This window comes from Ciona robusta, chromosome 2 (assembly GCF_009617815.1).
Source record: "Ciona robusta chromosome 2, ASM961781v2".
NCBI lineage: Eukaryota > Metazoa > Chordata > Ascidiacea > Phlebobranchia > Cionidae > Ciona > Ciona robusta.
The window spans coordinates 8,136,721-8,157,077 of NC_143236.1; the positions used below are offsets into that span (position 1 = coordinate 8,136,721).

Here is a 20,357-nt window from a genome sequence, read left to right on the forward strand (position 1 = left end):
TTCACATTGTACATACAGCACTTACTACAGCACTGGTATCCACATCCGCAGTGCATATATCTATTAGCTTGTGTTTTCACGATACATCCAATGAGTTAAATAAATCCAACCGAATTCGGTAAACTTGCGCTGAATATATCTCCAAAAAGTGCTGAATTCTTTTCAAAATCTATCCATATAAGGTTTACATTTCCCTTACGTATCCAAATAATCAAGTATTTCTTCCTGGCTTGTTGTCAAACTCTAACATTTTCAGCAGGGCTTAATTGGTATGCTTCCTAATAATTAACAAGCAACGCTTTACACACGCAACGATCAGTAATCAATCCAATTGCCCTTTCCTGTAGTTATGTCGCGCAAGTTTCAAGCAATCAGCACAAATTTGTAAAATTTGCGCCAAAACTTTTTTCGATTGTGATGTAACAATGCCCTTGCCATACAGCATAGCAACGGTTTTATTCATCAGTTTATTTCTGGCGACAGGTAATATATATATATTTGTTTGTACCTTTAAAGTTTAATATTTTAAACTTCACTATAGTATCTTGTCGAAGATTTAGCTGTCAGTCTACAGAATGCAGGGACAGGTGCTCTAATACTACTTGTGAGTTCAGATGGGTCGCGTGTTCTTGCCCAAATGGGTTACACACTGGATACCATACGCCATGTTGCAGGTTCATTATTTTGAAATATGATATACATAAACGGCGATGCAATCTTGAACTAGTGAAGCATATTCTATTCTCTAGGTGTAGCGACGCTTATTACTTCCAACTAAATGTAAATATGTTTAACTGTCAGTGCTGTCTTTTAACAACTGTTGTTTTTTTGTAAGTATGTTTTTAACTGTCAGCGTATTTTAACAACTTTGTTATCCTGTCTTTTTGTTTTAAATATTGCAATCTTCGCTATACCGTGATCGAAGAGACGAAACACGAAAAAGTTAATAATTACTATTAGTATTACTATTATTATCTTCAGAGACGGTGACGACTGCATACCATGTTCGACTCAGTTTTCAGGCTGTGATCTGTATAAGAATTGCAGAGATTGCGTTATTGGTGTACCTGATCAAAATGTGTTGTCCGATAGAAACGAAAACTACTGCAACGCTTGTAATAAAGGCTGGTTTGGAAACACTTGCACGGGTAAGTCGGTTAAAATATGTGTCCTTAGAGCAAGACACTTAATGTCAATTGCTACAACCCAGTGGTCACTAATGGGTTGTCTGAATTGTTAGCCAGAAAAAAACCACAAAATTACATACGTGGTAACTCCTAATTAAGCTGGCACGAAGTGTATGAAACAGAACACCCATGTTATAACGACTGTCGTTTTTCGGCCACACAAAGATAAAGCAAGTTATTTTTACATTTTATATGAGACTGTTTATAACGTGGACTAGCACTAAAATACATTAACGTATCTTTCTTATAGAATGTGGTAAAATATACAATGACAACAGTGGCGTTATTGAAATATTAGGATATCCAAATAACGCGGATTGCGTTTGGACCATTGGCGTGACGAGGACAGCAACCGTTGAGTTAAGGTACGGGTTGTGGTTTCATACGTCATTAGTCGTGACGTCATGCTTACTTTATTTTACCAGATTTGAAAGATTTCATTTGGAATCTGGAATACATTGCTCATATGATAACTTGACGATCTATGACGGCGGGGACGCCCCTGAAGCGGTTGTGATGACACTATGCGGTCACGTGCCGCCCAGAAACTTTGTTTCAAAATTCAACGTCATCATATTAAAGTTTAAGGTATGATTATATGATATATGAATACTTTAATACGTATTAAAATATCTATGATTATAATAGTGGTGTAAATGGGATATAGTGGGATGGGGTAAGATGGTCTTTGCTTTCATTCTCTTTTCGTCCCGTTTGGTAGTGAATAAAAATAGTAACAGACCCTTTTTTACTACTTTTATTACAGAATAACACGACTCTAAAAGAGTTGTTATAAAGATTAGAAAATAATAAATCTACTAACGGTATCTCTCTTACCGCACAGTACTATGTGGGGCAAAATGGGATACTGCTAGCACGTAAAAAACATATTTCCTGATTGTGTTTTGAACAATTAACAACGCTGTTCCAGAGTCGTCAAGCTACGGGTATATAATTCTGCAAATTTGTTACCGTATACCAAATGAAATATGACGATAAAATAAAATAAAACCCTGTCTCATATTACCCCGCCCACCATATACAAACAATTTGTCTTTAGAGCGATGACGAGAAAAACTTTGATGGTTTCAGAATTACTTATACGAAGTTAAGTGCTTGTGCTGCTAATCCTTGTTTAAATGGAGGTATGAAAGTCATTTAGTCGCAAAGTTACAAATCAATTATATTATTTCTGCTGCTACAATAACATTTATACAGCTTTTACGACTTTTGCTACTAAAACACCTTTTGTACCGTTTCCAAGTTGTGCTATTACAACAACATCTATATAACCTTTATTATCACTTCTGCTACTAGAATAACATTTTTATAGTAGTGTGCGTGAAAATGGGACACCTGTTCATTCTATTATCTCGTCCAATTTGGTAGTAAACAAAGAACATTTAAAGAATTATAAAAGCATATCCTCACGACTCCCATTGACCGTGTTTAATTGTTTAAAACACGATCAGGATATTACGTGCTAAAGAAGTTCCATCTTTCCCCACCCTACTATACCGTTTATTAGGACTTCTGCTATTACAATATACAGTTTACTAAGAACTATTACATAGGTACCTGTATGGTAGTGGCACCAACCCGGTTTAATTGCATCTGCGAGATCGGGTACCATGGCGAACATTGTGAACTCGGTTAGTACAATTAGTTTTAAATAAGTATGACGTAATTCCCCGACTGGCAGTTTGTTTTGTTTATATTTCAATACAGATTATTAAACCTTGGTCATACAGTGCATATAATAGACCTTTTTTCCTACTCCACCTTTTTCAAATCACGGACCAACTCGCGCACCCTCTTTAGAATTGCTTATATAGAGTAGACCTAACCAACCTTAATGATTCAGCATCCACGCCCCCCTATAGCACTTCTCGCAACCCTCGTTAAGAAACCCTGTTCTAAACCATAGATCCCATGGCCTTCATAGATAATTTATGGTCTCTAATATCGCTTAGTAAACCACAGACTTATTAATGAGCTTTCCTACCCAGATTTACGGTGCAGACCACCAGCTTTAACCCCGCATCTGTATTATTCCTTTGGTGAAAGAGAGTTACGCTACGGTGCAGAGGTAGAGGCTAGAATATACGGGTGCTTGTTATAATATTGTGCCACTGTAGTGTAACTGTTATACTAACTTGAATGAATGAATGAATCTTACTTTATTCTCGCGTGACCGGAAAACGACAGTCGTTATAACACGGGCGTGCACCTGGTGCCAGCTTACCAGTTATGTTACTTTGTGGGTGATTGTTATTTTTTTTTATGTATGGCTGGTAGGGCTGTGGAAAAGTTAACGGTTAACCGGTTAACCGAACCTATTCGGTTAACCGCCAACGAAAAGTTCAAGTCGTTAACCGAACTATGACGTCATAGGGCATAAACGTATATCAAAATCTGTCATATTTACACGAAAGGCACGTGTTCGTGTTCGTTGATTGTTGTTTTGCAATAAGACAGAGTGCGCAGGGACGCTGTTGCTTTGATCTTGCCCTACAACGGCGATTACGCCATCAATCTTGATTGTTAATACCTCAGGCTAACTAGTTTATATTGGTGTAATACACAACTTAAATGTTTTCCTCAGCCAAGCAGCGTGTTTATTACGAAAAAGCAGGCATTCACACGTGGATTCTGCGTCATAATTGCAATTCACACGTTGATTATTTAGAGGGCAGGTGTTTTAAAACAGGTTTGAATACGAATAAGAAAGCATTACTTTGACCTTAAGAACGTTTGCCCGTGTATTGCAAGCATAGTCCATACGTACGTCGTAAAGTTGCCTTTAAATTCGCGAAAGAAAAGCGATAAACAAGACGCTTTTATTAGGATTACACTTGTATCGGTTAACCGGTTAAATCTGAACGGTTAACGGTTAAACAAAAATTGGGAAAATTCACAGCCCTAATGGCTGGTAATTTGGACAACCCATTAGTGACCCCTTACAGTCTTACACCAAGCATCCATGCGCCTGCACACCACCAAAAACATTACGGCCTGCATTTCTTTCTGCTTATAAAATACAACAAAACATTCTGTTACTTTTGCTACCAGGCATAGTATAAACAATATATCAGTGGCTCATCTGGTATAAAAACGTATAAGTGTACAACAAAACGCCTAAAATAGGTAAAGGTACATTATATTTATATTTTATGCAAAAGTAATAAACAAAAATCTTGATCAATTCTTTTATTATTCTGGGTCTGGCACTTCTTCTACCAAATAATCTGGCTCATCTGGTATAAAAACCTGAGGTATTTCCGACATTTTGTCTGCCATCTGCCAAGACTTAATCACATAATGAGTTACACGCTGTTACAGTATATATATATTTTATAAAGTAATGACAAAAAATCTCAATAATTTTTGTATTAAATTTAATCACACAGGTGTGGTACAGATGTGAAAGCGAATATCGACTTGTTGGGTCCAATGTTGCAGTTTGTACAGCCCGTGGCAGGTGGTCTAATCAACCTCCTGTTTGTGGTACGTGTATATATGTGTAGTAATTTATATGTATGGTGAAGGTGGGCAATGATGTGTGTATATATGTAATGTATATATATTTATGTGTGTGTGTATATACGTATATTGGTAATTAATATATAAGTAGAGTGCGGTAATGTATGTATTCACGTATTACGGTATATATGTGGTATAGAGGGCTGGGGTAGGATAGGACATTTATTCCCCTTTCTCGTTCCGTTTGGTAGAAAACAAAGAACTTCAAAGAATTGTAAAACTGTATACTCATGACTCCAGTGGTCGTTTAGGTTGTCAGCCCAAACTACAATCACCCATTAAGTTACATACGTGGTAACTCATAAGCGGGCACGAGGTGTGTGGAACAGAACACCCGTGTTATAACGACTGTCGTTACCCCACCATGTGAGGATAAAGTAAGTTAATTCATTCATTCAGTATCCAAATGTCCCCGACCCTCCAACCCCAACCATGGTTATGTAGACGAGCTTTCCGGCCTAACTGTGACGTATGGGTGTGACGTAGGATACGTTCTAGAAGGTTCCCACCGTAGTCGTTGCCTCCGAAACGGAAACTGGGATCTAAATCCCCCGACATGCGGTTTGTTTTTTTATTTACTTATTACTGATGGTCGTTTAACCATAAAAGGAAAGAAAAAACTGACCAGTTACTTATTAGTCGTTGCCCTGTTTTAACTCTTTTTCTTGTCTTATTTTGTATTAAACAAAGATTTTTTACAGAATTATATGACTGTTTAACCTGTCTCGCAAATGTTTTCTATATTCTCGCTGTATCAAATTGGTTGGTAATAAATAGATATATATATATATATATATATATATATATATACGTTGTGTCCCACAGTAAACAAATCATTTCCGTCCTAGTTAATCTGTGTTTCAAAAGTTTCCAATATTTTTTGTTTCAAATTTTTCGCTAAATCATATGTAATCCGTTTTTGTAGCTCCCCTGTTGAATGTAGAACCTTCTAGTGATCTGTTGTCGCAAGGAAACGTTCGAGGTAGTGTCATAAACGGAAATGACGTCACAAACACTGAGATCTGTAAGTCGGCATATTCATTTTTTTACAAACAATTTTAATTAGTCCGTTATTTTTTTGGTATGTAGCAGGTTGGGGTAAGATGGCCCATATTTTCACTCACTTTTATCGTTCCATTTTGTAAGAAAGGAACAATAGTTACAGAAATATATAACTGTATGGGGAAGATGGGACACCTTTTTACTCAGTTTTCTTGTCCCATTTAGTAGTAAAAAGAACGTTTAAAAAATATAAATCCGTATCCTCACGACTCCCGTAGGCCGCTGTTAATTGTTCATGCCATGTTCAGATATTACGTGCTAAAGGTGTTCCATTTTACCCCACAGTACTATAATATGTATTAACAAAACGGGAGTGTCACGGGCTGGTCATTCAAAAGTGATAGCCTGGTAACCATATTTTAACCTATACATAAAAGCTTTGTCCTATACTGTCTTATAAAATTTCCATTTGCGCGCAAAATGTGAAAAATTAAACCAATGCGTTACAAAAGCTACCCGCAGCTCTCTTAATAGTTTCCCATATAATCATTGACCTGAATTCGCGGATTACTGTAGGATTAAGATGTCCGTTCGCCGCACAATTAATTGGTTTTCGATTAAACTCATGTTTAGTAGGTCAGAGTCTGCTATTTCGCACCGGATAAACGACAATAATGTATAATTTTTTTGTTTTTGATTTATTGTTATTTCGATCATTATCGCAGGAACGCGCGACTATAAAACAAATATAATAAAAAGAAATCTGCCGTGCTGGTATGTACATTGTACAGCACCTGGTCGCCTTACCCCCCAATGGAGTAGGTTGAGTGTTTAAATGAAAGATTTATTTATTTAAAAAAAACATAAAAATAGGAAAAAACGGATTTTAAACTCTCATTGGGTTTCGCTTGTGGGGCGCAATAATATATTGCAATATACACGAATTCGTGTTCATCTAAAACAAGGGGTGCCTCACGGGCGGCAGCGATGAGAATAAATCGATAGCGATGTAACTAATGTTTATTTTTTGGTGGTTTTCTTCGCTGATTTCTTTGCTGCTGGCTTCTTAGCCGCCTTCTTGGCCGGGGATTTCTTGGCAGCAGGCTTCTTGGTTGGCTTTTTGGGAGATTTTGTGGTTTTGACTTTTGGTTTGGCGGCTGCTTTCTTTTGTGCGGGCTTCTTTGCTGGCGATTTTTTGGCCTGCTTTTTAGGTGACTTTTTAGCAGCTGTCTTCTTCTTGGCAGCGGTGGTTTTCTTTTGCGCTGGTTTGGCCTCCTTTTCGGTTTTCTTTGCCACTTTTTTTGTAGTTGTTGGGACAGCTGCTTGTGGGACCTTGAATCGACCAGATGCACCAACGCCAACGGTATTTACGATCTTTTCAGAAGTCACCAATCTCTTAAGACTGTGCTTGCATTGAGTAGCTGCATTGTCGCCCACTTTGTAGTTGGCCTTGATGTACTTTACAATAGCTTGCCGAGATGCGCCTTTTCTATCCTTGAGTGCTTTGATAGCGGCCACGATCATTTCGGCATATGTTGGGTGCTCCTTCTTTTGAGCGACCTTCTTCTTATCGGTGTCAACTTTTGCGACCATTTTGCTTGATGTAGTTTTCGGTTAACGAAAGAATAGCACAAGTAATGTGATAGCTAATAATCTGAAAAGAAATATAATGTTGTTTTAAATTCAGAACTCATTTACACTCATATTTAACAAACGCCTGTTCGAACTCCTAAACGTTACAATGTACCTACGTCAGCTGTACTAATATACACCACGCAAAACGTGCAAGCACGAAACTACGAGAGCAATATTAGACAACCTTCCACTACGAGCTCAGAGCTGAAATACGTCAACCGCTACCCCGCGCACTAACCTTATTCAGGCGGTAGACGCTCGAACCTCCTCGAAACGGTAAATAGAGAAAAGCGTGAACGCGCGCTCGTTTCGAGTGAGCTGTCTCAATCTGTGCTTGTCGTTTCGCGGAAAACAAGAATTTAGCCAATGTACGTGAATATGAACACAAAACTGTTATGTAAGTTAGAAAGTACACATATCAGGCTACCATTCACAAAAATCTGGGTGAAAATCGGTTTAGTTTTAGTAGTTTAACTCACGATCCAAAACAACCTGTTTGGAAAGCTAGACGGTTTTAACATAGTTCGTTGACGTTTCTTTAAAAATTTTAATTTTTTTGAAAATTATCACGAATTTTGAAAGTAGTTTCATAAAGTAGAAGATATAACCTGTTTAAAAACATCTTCGTTTAAAATTTGAAAATCATTTACTCCTGATTTAGACGCTTCGAAAATGACTACTTAAGCACAGGTCGCACCAAAAATCCAGGACCGCTCGCCCCACTGGCGCTTGGTTGGTTCATTTAGTTTATGAAATATAACTAAACAAAAATATATTTTTGTAAAATTTTTGCAACACATTTTGTAAATAAACATCAAATTACATAGTTTTTGTTTGTCGTTCGTTGATTTTTTGCTAAATGCGTCAAATTAGAGCTGAAAATGCGTTTGCCTGTTGACGGCCATGGAAAAAAATGTTTAGAGCTTTGAAAAGCAGGGCTTGCTTGGTACAGTTTAATGTTACGTAATTTTAAAGTTAAAAACTACAAATTTAGACCGACTTTTGTAAAATATTGAACAAATTGATGAATTTTATGTGTTACTGAAAGAAAATATTAAAATTTGTCTTTACAGAGCGAGATTTTTGAGTTTCAATTTCAAGCTTTCTTTACAGAACTCGGGCGTTCTGGGCTGGTACAGCAGCAGTGGTACTAAGAACTGCGGTGTACTGTTTTTATTACCAACTCCTAAAACTCCAATTTTAGGGGTTATAATGTGGGTTACACTTAAATATAGTGTCAAAATTTTTAGGACTTTGTAAAAAAAATATTTTTTTCGATATTTTTTATAAAACCAACGGCCGAGGTGTAACTACTGGTGTAGGTACAGCGTGCCATAAATAGACCGGTTGTAAAACATCTAAACTTGCAGTGGTACATTTACTTAGATTGTATTCGTTACCACATGTTGAATAGACTATATATATATATACGTTGTGTCCCACAGTAAACCTTGTATGTGTAAAATATCTTAATATATGTCGGATACTGGACCTAAAACCTCGCCTCTATGATGTCACAGTGTTCTATATTACCCACAGTTGCCACATTTTACTCAATGTTGATGCGATAGTTGCTGCTTTAGTAGTTTGGGCACAAATTATTTATATGATAGTATTTCATTATCGTTTTTAAATAGCCAATCGGTTTTGACTTTTGTTGGACCGGGAAGTTTAGTGACGTCACAGAATAATGTAACGCCTATAAAGTTCCATTGCGCGCTGTCCGGAAAGGAGCCAAGTTTGGGGTCGTAGTTTTTCTATTTTTTAATTTTTTATAATATTTTGGTTCAAATCTATGAATTATGGTCTTTGATGGCTTCGTAAAACAGTAATGTAATTTGCTTCTTGTTTTGGTTTGTACGGCTTGAACTAGTTGTTTTTGTTTATTTCGAGATAGATTACTGCGTACAGTAGTTTCAATAGATTAAATTAGAAGGTCGATTTTTAGCTTTTTTGTTTAATTATTATGCATAACGTGTACAATGGCGTCATTATCATCAATGCTTTTTTATCGGTCGAACTCGATAAAAACAATCTTTTTATTATTTGTTTTTGAGCCCTCGTTCTTACACCCATTGTTTTATTTTGACCATTTTCGACTGACCTCATTGTCAGCGATTGTTAGCGCACCGGCTATTATGACGTTGCAATAATTAAAGACGTCTCATGGCGTTAATTTTACAACGGAAACTGCTGGCTTCTGAATAATTTTTAAGTGCCAAAACGTAATGCTGGACGCAGGTGGTGTTTTTATGTTGACTAGCAAAACCAAACTGTATCGACCAGCGAGGTATTTTATTGGTCAAACATGCATAAGGACGACATACTGTAGTTTTTCAAATCAATACATTCTTATCTAGCTTAGGTGCCTAGTAATAAATAAGCATTAGGGAAACAAGTTTTACTTTTTGGGACATTTCCGTAATTAATAATTGTCTAGTTTAGTAACACAAAAATTTAAATATTTTTGTTGGACAATTACTATTTACTTTTAAGAATAAATCGTAAATAGGACTTATCTCGTGTTTAACTTTTAAAAATAAGCCTTGTATTGTTGGTTGGTGTGACGTCATAAACGAATAACAACTTCTCAATTACCGCGCCTAATGTTCGTTGGCTCAGTTTCTAAATATTTATTACAAATTGGGTAAATATTTAGTACTGCTACGTTGTTAACAACGATTATTGGCGTAAAAAATATAATAAAACAACCTTTCCAACCTGTGTATGTTTATTTCAGTACAATATTCAAATTGTTGGTCAAATTTAAACTAATTTTCTTACTATCTAAACATAGTAATAATTAATTTGTTGAATGTTGTGTTTTATATATCGGTGTGGTAATGGGTAATTCTGTGGTGTCAATATTTACTAATTGGTAGCTCAAAATTGACTGCTGGTTTGTGTAGTAAGGTGTTTAATTGAACTTAACTATATTAGTATTAATGGTGGAACTTTATTATTACATAGGCACTGTTACATTGTATTACAATAAGATAAGTATTAAAATAGATTGCGGAAAAGCGATTTCCCATGAAACAGGCAGTGCGCGGTCATTTTTCTGGACCGTTAAAAGTTGCGCAAAATTGTCCGAGCGCCAAAGTTGAACAACATTTCGAAATAGCCAGCCGCGCAAACAAATACGCGCTTATTTTGGCGCTGCTTTTCAATTCAAACATCGGCCTCTCTCGCGCGCGAAAACGAGAGAGGCGAGAAAAAGGCGCGCGACAATTCAAAGCACTCCCGCCCTCCCGAGAGAATGGAAGAAAAGACAAAAGAAAAACTCCGCCCACAAACCGATGTTGTTTGCGCGCAATGTTGAAACACTCGCGTGACCTTATGTTGCCTGCGTTGTTACGTCACAGTACGGTTATTGTGTCACGTGTTGAGTCAGCTGTGGCGATAGTCGATTTTGAGTCGCGACAGACCTGGTCTCTGTAGCAGCACCATGCGGTAGTAAAAATTAACTGTTAAGTGGAATATATTTTAAACTTATGTTCCAAATTTGTTTGTGTATTTTAAATAAATAACATACATACATATATCTAGTGGCATGTACCCAGTTCCAGATATACATATACTCCTAATATCAATACATACCTTATTTACCAACGCGTGAATAAACCAAGAGTGTGATATATTATTCAAACATAAATACTTAGATAAGTCTTCAATCTCACCCGCGTAAAATGAATAATATAGTAGGATGGGGCAAGATGGGACACCTTTTCATTCTATTTTCTCGTACATTTTGCTAGTAAACAAAGAACATTCAAAGAATTATAAAACCGTGCCCTCGCGACTTTCATAGACCGTTGTTAATTGTTTAAAACACGATCAGGATATTTATATATTTTGTGCTAAAGGAGTCCCATCTTCCCCCACCCCACTTTACATAACTCTTCAATCTCACCTGCGTAAAATGAATAGTATAGTAGGGTTGGGGAAGACGGAGCACCTTTAGCACATCCTGGCCGCGTTTTAAACAATTAAAAACGATGTATTAGAGTCGTGAGGATACGGTTTAATAATTCTTTGAATGTTCTTTGTTTACTACCAAATGCGACGAGAAAATACAATGAAAATGTGTCCCGTCTGTCCCCAGTCTACTATATATTAAGACCATACTTTACACGTACAGCTTGTTTCCGCTTACTCAACCCCGTTGGCGGGAGAGTTCGTTTGAATATGTCTAGTGACGTCATAATCACTGGAACAATGGCGCTTTATTCGTGCATTGGGGATGACGTCATATTGATCGGGAATTCTACTCGGGTTTGTTTAAACACTGGTGGTTGGTCGGGATATGCTCCACTATGTTTAAAAGGTAAACGTTTTGAATAAGATAGCGCTATAATGTACATTTACAATGTTTATAAATTTGACCCTCATCTAGTGCGCATGTCACATGGATTGTGTAAAGCAATACGTTTTCGTAGCAACAGATCTTTACTTTATAAATTCATTGATGCACTTTTACATTGTTTCACAATTCATTACGTGGTAATGATTAATCCGCTTAGAATTTGCGACGCCCGAGGTTTCTATAGAGCACATTGTATATTGTAGCTCCGTATATACCATTTACTTATTTCAACGTTGCAAAATTTTCTTATGCAATATCCACTCTACATTTATAATTCGTCCCCACCTTGAAATTTCTAGTTGAAAAAAAAAACACGTAGAGTGTAGCACATTATACTTATTTTTTATAGCATAGGTTTACTAAACTAAAATTTCTTAAACCGTATTTAATCTGCATATACAGTTTGTCGCGAGCCTGGAATTTCGACCTACGCTGACAAAACAATCATATATCCTGATCACGTGGTAGAGGATGGCGAGCGACACTTAGTGGTAGGAACGCGGATTAAGTTTTCTTGCATCTTTCCTGACCTTCGGATCGTTGGAGTAAAACTTAGAGTTTGTTTAGAAGACGGGAGCTGGAGCGGAACCCGGAACCCTCTTTGTTTGCCAAGTAGGTAACTGTTGTGTTATAACTCAGCGGCGACACGTAGTCTATAGATCGTCATCGTCTGTTTTAAAAAAGTTATAGTAGGATGGGGAAAGATGGGACACCTTCGGTGCATAATATCCGAATATCCTGAACGTGTTTTAAACAATTAACAAACGGTCTATGGAAGTCTTGAGCATATAGTTTTATAATTCTTTGAAAGTTCCTTGTTTACTACCACATTGGACGAGAAAATAGAGTTAAAATGTGTCCCAACTTCCCCCACCCTACTATATATTCCATTCTTTATTGGCGAGGTCCTTGTCCGGGACCAGATTTGGTCCATCACCCCAACACCCGGTCCCCTCTCTTCCAAAAAGTAATGCAAACTAAAGTCATTTTATGCAAGATAATTTAATTCATGCCAGATTTAACCCAAAATAATGTGTGACGCCACATAAGTTCAAGTAATTTTGTTCACGTAATTTTGTTCACGTAATTTTGTTTACGTAATTGGGACTTTGGTTTTTAGGATGCGGATTGTTTCCAATGACGTCAGAAATATTAGGGACTGTCCCGTGGCACGTCACAATCTTGCGTCGAAACACTGTGACCAATCGTTGGCATCCTATGTGTAATGGTGAGATTTGATTGGCCAGTTTAAATCTACATTGTTCAATTGTGACGTCACAGGAGCATTTATCGGAGACAATCTAATTATTACAAGTGCACAGTGCGTCACTTACTCGTTCACGAATCTGAAATACAATGTCAGCTCCATGGTTGTTGGTATCGGTGACGTAACAAGGACAGTCATACGTCATAAATATCACGTGAGTAACGATTGTTAAAATGAGACATTACGCAAACGTTTCTTTTGTTTTGAAGATTGCTCGGATTTTGATTCACCACAATTACGACCCCATGTTGCGTCATAATGACGTTGCATTGTTGGTGATGACGTCATTCGTTCCTATTGATTTTTCGGGAGAAATTTGGCCGATTTGTTTGAGGGCAAGCAACAAAAAGAGGTATAAATATATTTGAAACGATTTGCCTGGCTATATGCTGTTGTAATATAATGATGAAATGTCAGACTTGTTTTTATCTGTGTCATATATATGTACAAACTTCGCTCATAGAAAATCTCATACTTTTTTCATATCATAATTTTGTTACTATTGTTTTACCGGGTCACGAAGTACACCACGCTTTTTGCGCCAGATAAGCCGCTAAATGTTTGTATGTCTGGTCGAAGTAGTGACAGAACATAAATTTGTTACGATTTTTAGTACGATAACGTATTAATGAAGCTCCATTTACCCTTATTATTAGATCAAAACTTTTGGCCGCTAGACGTCGCGGTTTCATGAGTTCGTGGTCACCTTATATGGGCTGTCACGTGAGAAATCCTTCGGCAAATGGAACAAGAGGTTGCCAAGATAACCATCGTGAGGTAAATTAATGCAAATTATTTGTCACTTATTTTTAACCTTGCATGGTGAGGCAACGACAGTCGTTAAACGGATGTTCTGTTTCATACACCTCGTGTCCGCTTACGAGTTACCACGTATGTCATTTCGTGGGTGAATGGATAAATGTATCTAACTTCTTTATCTCGCGTAGCGGGCAACGACAGCAGGTATTCTACGAGTGTTTTGTTTCATAGACCTCGTGCTCGCTTACCAGTTATCACATATATGTAATTTTGGGGTGATAAAATAAAAGAAAAAAAATGAATGAATGTAACTTATTCATCTTCATGTGGCGGGGCAACTACTGTGGTTATAACACAGATGTTCTGTTTCATACACCTCATGCCCGTTTGCGAGTTACCACGTACGTAACTTTGTAGGTGAATGGATGAATGAATGTTACTTGTTTATCTCGCGTAGCGGGCAACGACAGCAGGTATCTGCATCTTCATGTGGCCGTGCAACGACTGTGGTTATAACACAGATGTTTTGTATCATGCACCTCGGACCCGCTTACGAGTTACCACGTTTGTTACATATTTATCTTCGCATGGTGGGCAACGACTGTGGTTATAACACCGGTGTTCTGTTTTAAAGGTTATAGTATTCAACGTAACCAGAGCGAAGAATATTCACTGCAGTGGCAAGCTACGGATGGGCGGGAAATACATGTGTGGGCATTTACCTGCTCAACCTACATGCCCTGTAGTAATTGGATTCGGTCAACCATTCTTTAACCGGGTTGGGTCAAATACTGGTTCAAATGCTGAAACGCATCCGCGTGGTGGCGGTAGAGAGAGCTACGTATGGGTGCTGACAGGCATCGGGCGTGCGGCAGAGAACTGCAATGACCGATATGATTCAAACTATATCGCATTCTCTAAAGTTGACAGGTATCTATCATGGATTCGCCAATGCATGAAAGTACTAAGAAACGAAGGTGAATTATATCGACAAACTTAGTTGTGTTTTCCCATGTACGCCTTCCCACGCTTTGTTTCTATAGCCCTGTTTTATAACGATTGGCGCACCGAACACACGTTATATTTTGACAAATATTTATTCGAGTAAAAGGTTATCAAATGTAATAAAGACTCGTCATTTCCGCGTCGTATTATTGAAAAGCAGAACGTATATTGTTACAAAACATTCTTTGTGTGACGTCACAAAGACAACAATCGTCATTGTAATTTCGAAACATGGCAATCGGGAACTAAAAGTAAAAATAGAGAAAGTAAAAAAGTAATACCAAAGTATGTGCGAATTTCACATTAAAACGGCTTTTTCATAGTTTTTTTTTCACAAGATTATGCACTGGTTTGGATTTCCCATGGTTAATTCGTCTTTATTCAATACGTGTGCTTCTACCATACCGCCCGTGTGCTTAAATGAATCAGGTCTGCATCCACCGCATTCAATCCTTCTTATTGCGTTTGAGTTTTCGTTGGTTATTCGCGCAGAGGTCTGATATGATTTTAAAGGAGTTCCGCATCGATGACAGCAAAGTCTTTTGTTTTCAGTGTGCAATTGTTTATATACTTTCGCCATTTTTATGATTGAATAAACATGTATATTTCTGTAAATGCAAATAAGAGTAAACTATATAAAAATAAAATTATTCACTAGACTAAAAATAACGCAGAAGAAAAAGTGTATTTTTGACAAATGCAAAATACAGTCATCATATAGGTCTGTGGAGTAAGATGGGATATCGATAGCACATAATATCTCATATTTTATAATCGTAACGCTATTTTACGACCGCGAGAATGCTGTTACGTAATTCTGTAAAATATTCTCTGATTTCTACGATATAAGACGATAAAAGAAAATATAAACCTGTCCCAACTTACCCCACCCTACCATCTATTGTAAACTTAAAAAGCCTGCTCTGACTAAACTTATAACAAAACGTCAAATGACTGCCAATCATTTTACTACGCTCTGCTTTATGTTATATTGCATGTCTTAAGTCTTTACGCATGTCTTTAAATAGTTAATTACGTCCTCAAAACGATAACGCGAAATTTACAACTACGTGTAGAGTTGTAGACAGTCGTAAGCCATTGTTATGCTACCTATAGTACGTGTTCTCTCGCTGCTGCGGGTCATCGGTTAATCCCATTGCTGACTTTACAAGACGAGCTGTTCTTCTAATTACTGGAACTAGGTTAATTTTCCGAGAAGTTATAAGTTACATAAAATAAAACCATGTCCAACGGCATAAAAAAAGTACCTTAACCCAGAAAACACGAAGACTTGAGCTTAATATAAACTTCAAGAGTAACAAATGCCAAATGGGGGAAGATGAAATGGGGGAAGATGGGACACCTTTTAACTCTATTTTCTCGTTCCATTTGGTAGTAAATAAATTAAATTTAAAGAATTATAAAGCTGTATCCTCACGACTCTCATAGACCGTTGTTAATTGTTTAAAACACGATCATGATATTTAAATATTATGTGCTAAAGTGTCCCATCTTACCCCACCCTGCTATATGACTGGTCTACGTATTAACGTTGTACTCTACTATATGTACACTCCGTTATTTTGTTGTTGTTGTGACTTTTGCAAGGTGTCAGTTTATACTTAGCGTCTACATGGCGACACCTCTAAGCATTATTACTGCTTCTCGCTTTATCAGCAAAATTGCTAATTCGTGATAATACGAACTGCAATGCCTTTGCAGGAATCTGCATTACAGCACTCGACGTTAACCTTTAACTTTGGCGTAGAGATCCTTTAAAATAAAACGTATTTTGCAAAAGGTCGGAGATACACCTATTCAGTTTATACTCGCAGTTATTTTAATTTTATTCTGATTATTCATTTTTACTATTTAAAACTTCCCTGAGCTTCTGACGTTTTTGTATTTGTTTACTTCTCTAAACTACCGCTATAGTGTTACTTGCCACAACATCCGGTAACAAACACTGTTACTTATTGATCATATCATGACGTTCACGGCAACTATAGATTTATAGTTATAACACGCCAAACACCAGTGTCGTTATAACACGCCAAACACCAGTGTCGTTATAACACGCCAAACACCAGTGTCGTTATAACACGCCAAACACCAGTGTCGTTATAACACGCCAAACACCAGTGTCCTAATTTCACACACTTCATGTCAGCTTGTGAGTCTCAAAATATGTAACTAGCCCTTTTAAGTGCAATATAAGAGCAAAGGTGTTGGCACATTAAAAAAGGCAATGAACACTGACGCCGCTTATCGAAAGTCCCCTGTCCAAAACAGATTGCGTTTTCACAGTAATGCCTTGATCATGCATTCGAGGTAAGATTAGGTCATTAAATTTATCGCGAAAACGTAAACTTCAAATCTCCTAACTAACTAATAGAAGATACGGTTTGCACCGCATTTTGTGTTTCGTTCTTCAAATGGGGGCAATCGTTTGATGTTAACACCAATCATTGAGTAAGTATATCTTTATAATTAATAGCTTCGTTTTTCCCTTTTGAAACCAAGAATATATGCATTGAGTTTATTTTACAAATGGATTACGTGGTCCCACACTGTAAAAATATCGAAAATGGCCTTTTAATTTCCGTGCGTCTGGAAAACTGCGTATGGCAGTTACTGTATGTCGGACGTGGTTTGTTGTTTACTCGTTTGGTAGCTACGGAAATGTGTGTTGTTTTGGATTCTGTATATCGTCAATGGAGATCTTATATGTAACCGAGGCGTCTGGCAATCAATGCAATATTAACGCTATTAATGTCAGTAATGGACAAAGCGTTACAACGTACAAGGGAAGTACGGCGACTTCGCATACACTCTGCGTCTTAAATGATGATTACATTTTCTCTGCCGCGCCGAATAAAGCGCTCTTGAACGTTTTTGAACTAAGCAGAAAAGGCCAGCACCCGAAAAAGATCGTTACACCCGGTGTTGTTAAATCGCTATGTGTAAGTAATGACGGCTTCTTTATTGCTGCGGGTATTGAACAGAACGTTCTTTTATGGGATCTTTCAAGCGGGGAACTTCTTTGCATTATGTCACGGCATTACCAGGAGGTAACAACATTGACATTTACATACGATGCTATGTACCTTATATCAAGTGGCAAAGATGGCATAGTGTCAGTCTGGAGACTAGCTGACATGATTGACATTTCAAAGCAAAATACCAACAAGAATAAAGAACCTTACATCTGCTGGTCATCACATGCATCGCCTGTGTCACAGTTATGTTCCAGCACTATTGGATACCGTGTATACAGCGCGTCACTGGACCAAAGTGTCAAAGTTCATGATATTAATCTTGGTGAAACGCTGCTAACTATTGTTTTCAATACTGCTGTTGTTTCTCTCACTGTTGACTCCACTGATACATATCTGTATGCTGGTGGCTACGATGGGAGAATCTACCCTGTAAATATGTCGGCATCCGCAAAGAAACTGAGACAACAAACCAATAAATCAATCAACTTTGAATCTGATGGTGCAGCCGGCGCTTCTCTTCAGCCACTACAAGGCCACACACAGTCTGTGACCTGCATTATGTGCAACATGGACTGTAGTTTGTTAGCATCTGGCTCGATGGACGGAAATGTTAAAATTTGGGATGTTTTAAGCGCACAGTGCTTGCGAACTTTCAAACAGAATGGATCAGTAACTAACCTATTATTAACCATGACCCCTTTCTCACTTGCATTACCTGACCATAAACCTGCATTGGTATTTCCCAAACTAGCTCACTCTGTGCATGATGGTAGTGAAACAGATAAAAATAGAAAAATGCACCGTCTTGATTTTAATTCTCCAGTATGTTCATATTCACCTTATAACAATACTGCCAATTCTGCTCTTTTTAAGAAAACTAGAACACTTGATAAAAGTTTAAACAGTGATTTGCAAATTCAAACTTTAAAGCAAGAAATATCAATTCTTAAAGTAGAAAATCATAAACTGTATGATCTGGCATTAAATAAACTAATGTGAAATTTTATGTTTTAAAGAATAACTTTTTGGATGGTGTCTTAATCTAACAATGCTTAAGCTGTCTTAACAGGTACACCTTTGGGTTATGAGCTAGTAACATCAATCATGGGCAGTTTGTTCTCATGTTGTTTGGGAAATGATTATGAAACTCCCGATCCTGAAGTAAGAAGACAACAAATGCTTGAAGCTGCAGAAAGGCGCAAACAAGAATATGAAAACAGGGGGCTAAAAGATCCCGAAGGGGTTAAAGCAAAGCAACGGGTATGTCTCGTGTTGCTAATAATATAGTCGGTTAACATTAAGTAGGGTGGGGAAAAATGTAACACTTTTAGGCTTTAGCACATAATATCGAAATGTCATGTTTTTAACAATAGTCTGTGGATAATCAAGTTTTTAACAACGGCCTGTAAAAGTTGAGGATACGGTTTTATAGTTCTTTGAATGTTTTTTATTTGCTACCAAGTGGGACAAGAAAATGGAATAACTAAGTGTACCATCTTTCCCATCCCTACTGCTGTATAAATTGTCCTGCCAAAAGCAGTGATATTTTCAGGGTTGAACTGAGTTTTTAGATAGATTTTTAATTTAATCAGCTGTAAGTTTTACTTTTTAAGTTATCCATAATGGCATATTTTTATTCTACGTCCTTTAACCGTGTTATAAAGTACATCTATATTTTGTTTAGAAACGTGAAGCTGCAGAAAAGTCACAAGAACAGATTGGATCAAATGAAAACAACTTGCGTTGGCAAGTTAGCTAAACCTGGATTTAAAATATATATTGATTTTCTTTAAGTTTAGCATTGTGAATATTTATTTGAACATGGTGTCTATTGATTTGCTTTTCTAATATGACGGGAAAATATCTGAATTTTTTGTTGTGTTTTATGGTGTTTCAATTTTTGTTTTTATATTTAAAGAATGTCACAGTTTTTTGGCCGTTTTTGCAGCAAGGTTAGCAAACATTGAGAATTGCACTTGATTATATTTTACATGTTTTTTAAATGTTTAATTATGAGATTTATTTATGTTTTAAACATGTTGCATGTTACCATTACACCTTTTTCTGCTTTTATGGCAAATAAATTATTTAAAACACTGGTTCTTGAACTTTATTGTATGCCTTACCCTTTTAACAAAGGTGCTTATCAGATTTGCCTGCAATATGTAATAAGGCACTCATTTATAAAAAAGCAAAAACAATTAATTACATCAGTTCTATATAATGCGACGGATGCGCTTGCTTTTTGGCAACGAGTTGTTCAATGTTTGGTAAAGTACTACAATTGGTACAATTATGTGAATTTTGATTGGTAGCTCATTTACCCTCTAAATACGATAAAATTTACCCCCAGGGGTTAATTTAACCCAGTTTAAGAAACGCTGGTTTAAAATATACAAGTTTTATTGAATCATTACTGCCAAGACAAGACAATTGTAAAGAAATATGGTTTATTTATATCGGTGTGTATTTATAAGTTTCCTTGTAAGTTGCCTGACTAAGGGATTGCATACTGAGGTGCAACACTGCAGTCGTAGATGTTTGGGAGAAAGGTGCAAACAGTGCTAAAATGCTTGTGTCGTAAGGTCAACAGT

General features: G+C 37.0%; 4 protein-coding genes across 6 annotated transcripts; 3 read left to right on the forward strand and 1 right to left on the reverse strand.

The window, feature by feature from the left end:
* Window positions 1-321: 321 nt before the first annotated feature.
* LOC149740854 (inactive serine protease PAMR1-like) lies at window positions 322-14,888 on the forward strand. Of its 3 annotated transcripts, none has more exons than XM_089872631.1 (18): window positions 322-483; window positions 542-674; window positions 982-1,148; window positions 1,438-1,552; window positions 1,613-1,775; window positions 2,248-2,332; window positions 2,762-2,839; window positions 3,197-3,276; window positions 4,598-4,694; window positions 5,130-5,291; window positions 5,656-5,754; window positions 11,509-11,694; window positions 12,136-12,345; window positions 12,854-12,961; window positions 13,015-13,154; window positions 13,210-13,352; window positions 13,657-13,777; window positions 14,177-14,318. In XM_089872631.1, the coding sequence occupies exons 1-18, from the start codon at window positions 426-428 to the stop codon at window positions 14,186-14,188; spliced, it is 2,157 nt and encodes a 718-aa protein (XP_089728757.1). In that variant the 5' UTR covers window positions 322-425; the 3' UTR covers window positions 14,189-14,318. The 3 variants fall into 3 exon arrangements, with proteins under 3 accessions (XP_089728757.1, XP_089728756.1, XP_089728755.1); XM_089872629.1 differs by lacking the exon at window positions 14,177-14,318 and adding an exon at window positions 14,394-14,888 and having other exon boundaries at window positions 328-483; XM_089872630.1 differs by lacking the exons at window positions 12,854-12,961; window positions 14,177-14,318 and adding an exon at window positions 14,394-14,888 and having other exon boundaries at window positions 327-483.
* On the reverse strand, window positions 6,495-7,546 carry LOC149740855 (uncharacterized). The gene has a single exon (XM_089872654.1). The coding sequence runs from the start codon at window positions 7,323-7,325 to the stop codon at window positions 6,753-6,755; it is 573 nt and encodes a 190-aa protein (XP_089728780.1). The 5' UTR covers window positions 7,326-7,546; the 3' UTR covers window positions 6,495-6,752.
* Window positions 14,889-17,217: 2,329 nt separating the features above from the next.
* Window positions 17,218-18,832, forward strand: LOC149740856 (WD repeat-containing protein 18-like). Its single transcript, XM_089872638.1, has one exon. It carries the CDS (start codon window positions 17,389-17,391, stop codon window positions 18,760-18,762), a length of 1,374 nt encoding a protein of 457 aa, XP_089728764.1. The 5' UTR covers window positions 17,218-17,388; the 3' UTR covers window positions 18,763-18,832.
* On the forward strand, window positions 18,783-19,862 carry LOC149740857 (small VCP/p97-interacting protein-like). Its single transcript, XM_089872656.1, has 2 exons — window positions 18,783-19,023; window positions 19,448-19,862. Exons 1-2 carry the CDS (start codon window positions 18,868-18,870, stop codon window positions 19,520-19,522), a joined length of 231 nt encoding a protein of 76 aa, XP_089728782.1. The 5' UTR covers window positions 18,783-18,867; the 3' UTR covers window positions 19,523-19,862.
* The last annotated feature ends 495 nt before the right edge of the window (window positions 19,863-20,357 follow it).

Bases quoted from the DNA above. Each gene is read 5' to 3' on its own strand.
- LOC149740854 (XM_089872629.1), top strand. From the start codon at position 426: ATGCCCTTGCCATACAGCATAGCAACGGTTTTATTCATCAGTTTATTT. The intron at 11,695-12,135 runs GTAAACGTTTTG...CTGCATATACAG, and splicing joins TGCTCCACTATGTTTAAAAG to TTTGTCGCGAGCCTGGAATT. The intron at 12,962-13,014 runs GTGAGATTTGAT...GTGACGTCACAG, and splicing joins TTGGCATCCTATGTGTAATG to GAGCATTTATCGGAGACAAT.
- LOC149740855 (XM_089872654.1), bottom strand. From the start codon at position 7,325: ATGGTCGCAAAAGTTGACACCGATAAGAAGAAGGTCGCTCAAAAGAAG.
- LOC149740857 (XM_089872656.1), top strand. From the start codon at position 18,868: ATGGGCAGTTTGTTCTCATGTTGTTTGGGAAATGATTATGAAACTCCC. The intron at 19,024-19,447 runs GTATGTCTCGTG...TATTTTGTTTAG, and splicing joins GGGTTAAAGCAAAGCAACGG to AAACGTGAAGCTGCAGAAAA.
- LOC149740856 (XM_089872638.1), top strand. From the start codon at position 17,389: ATGGCAGTTACTGTATGTCGGACGTGGTTTGTTGTTTACTCGTTTGGT.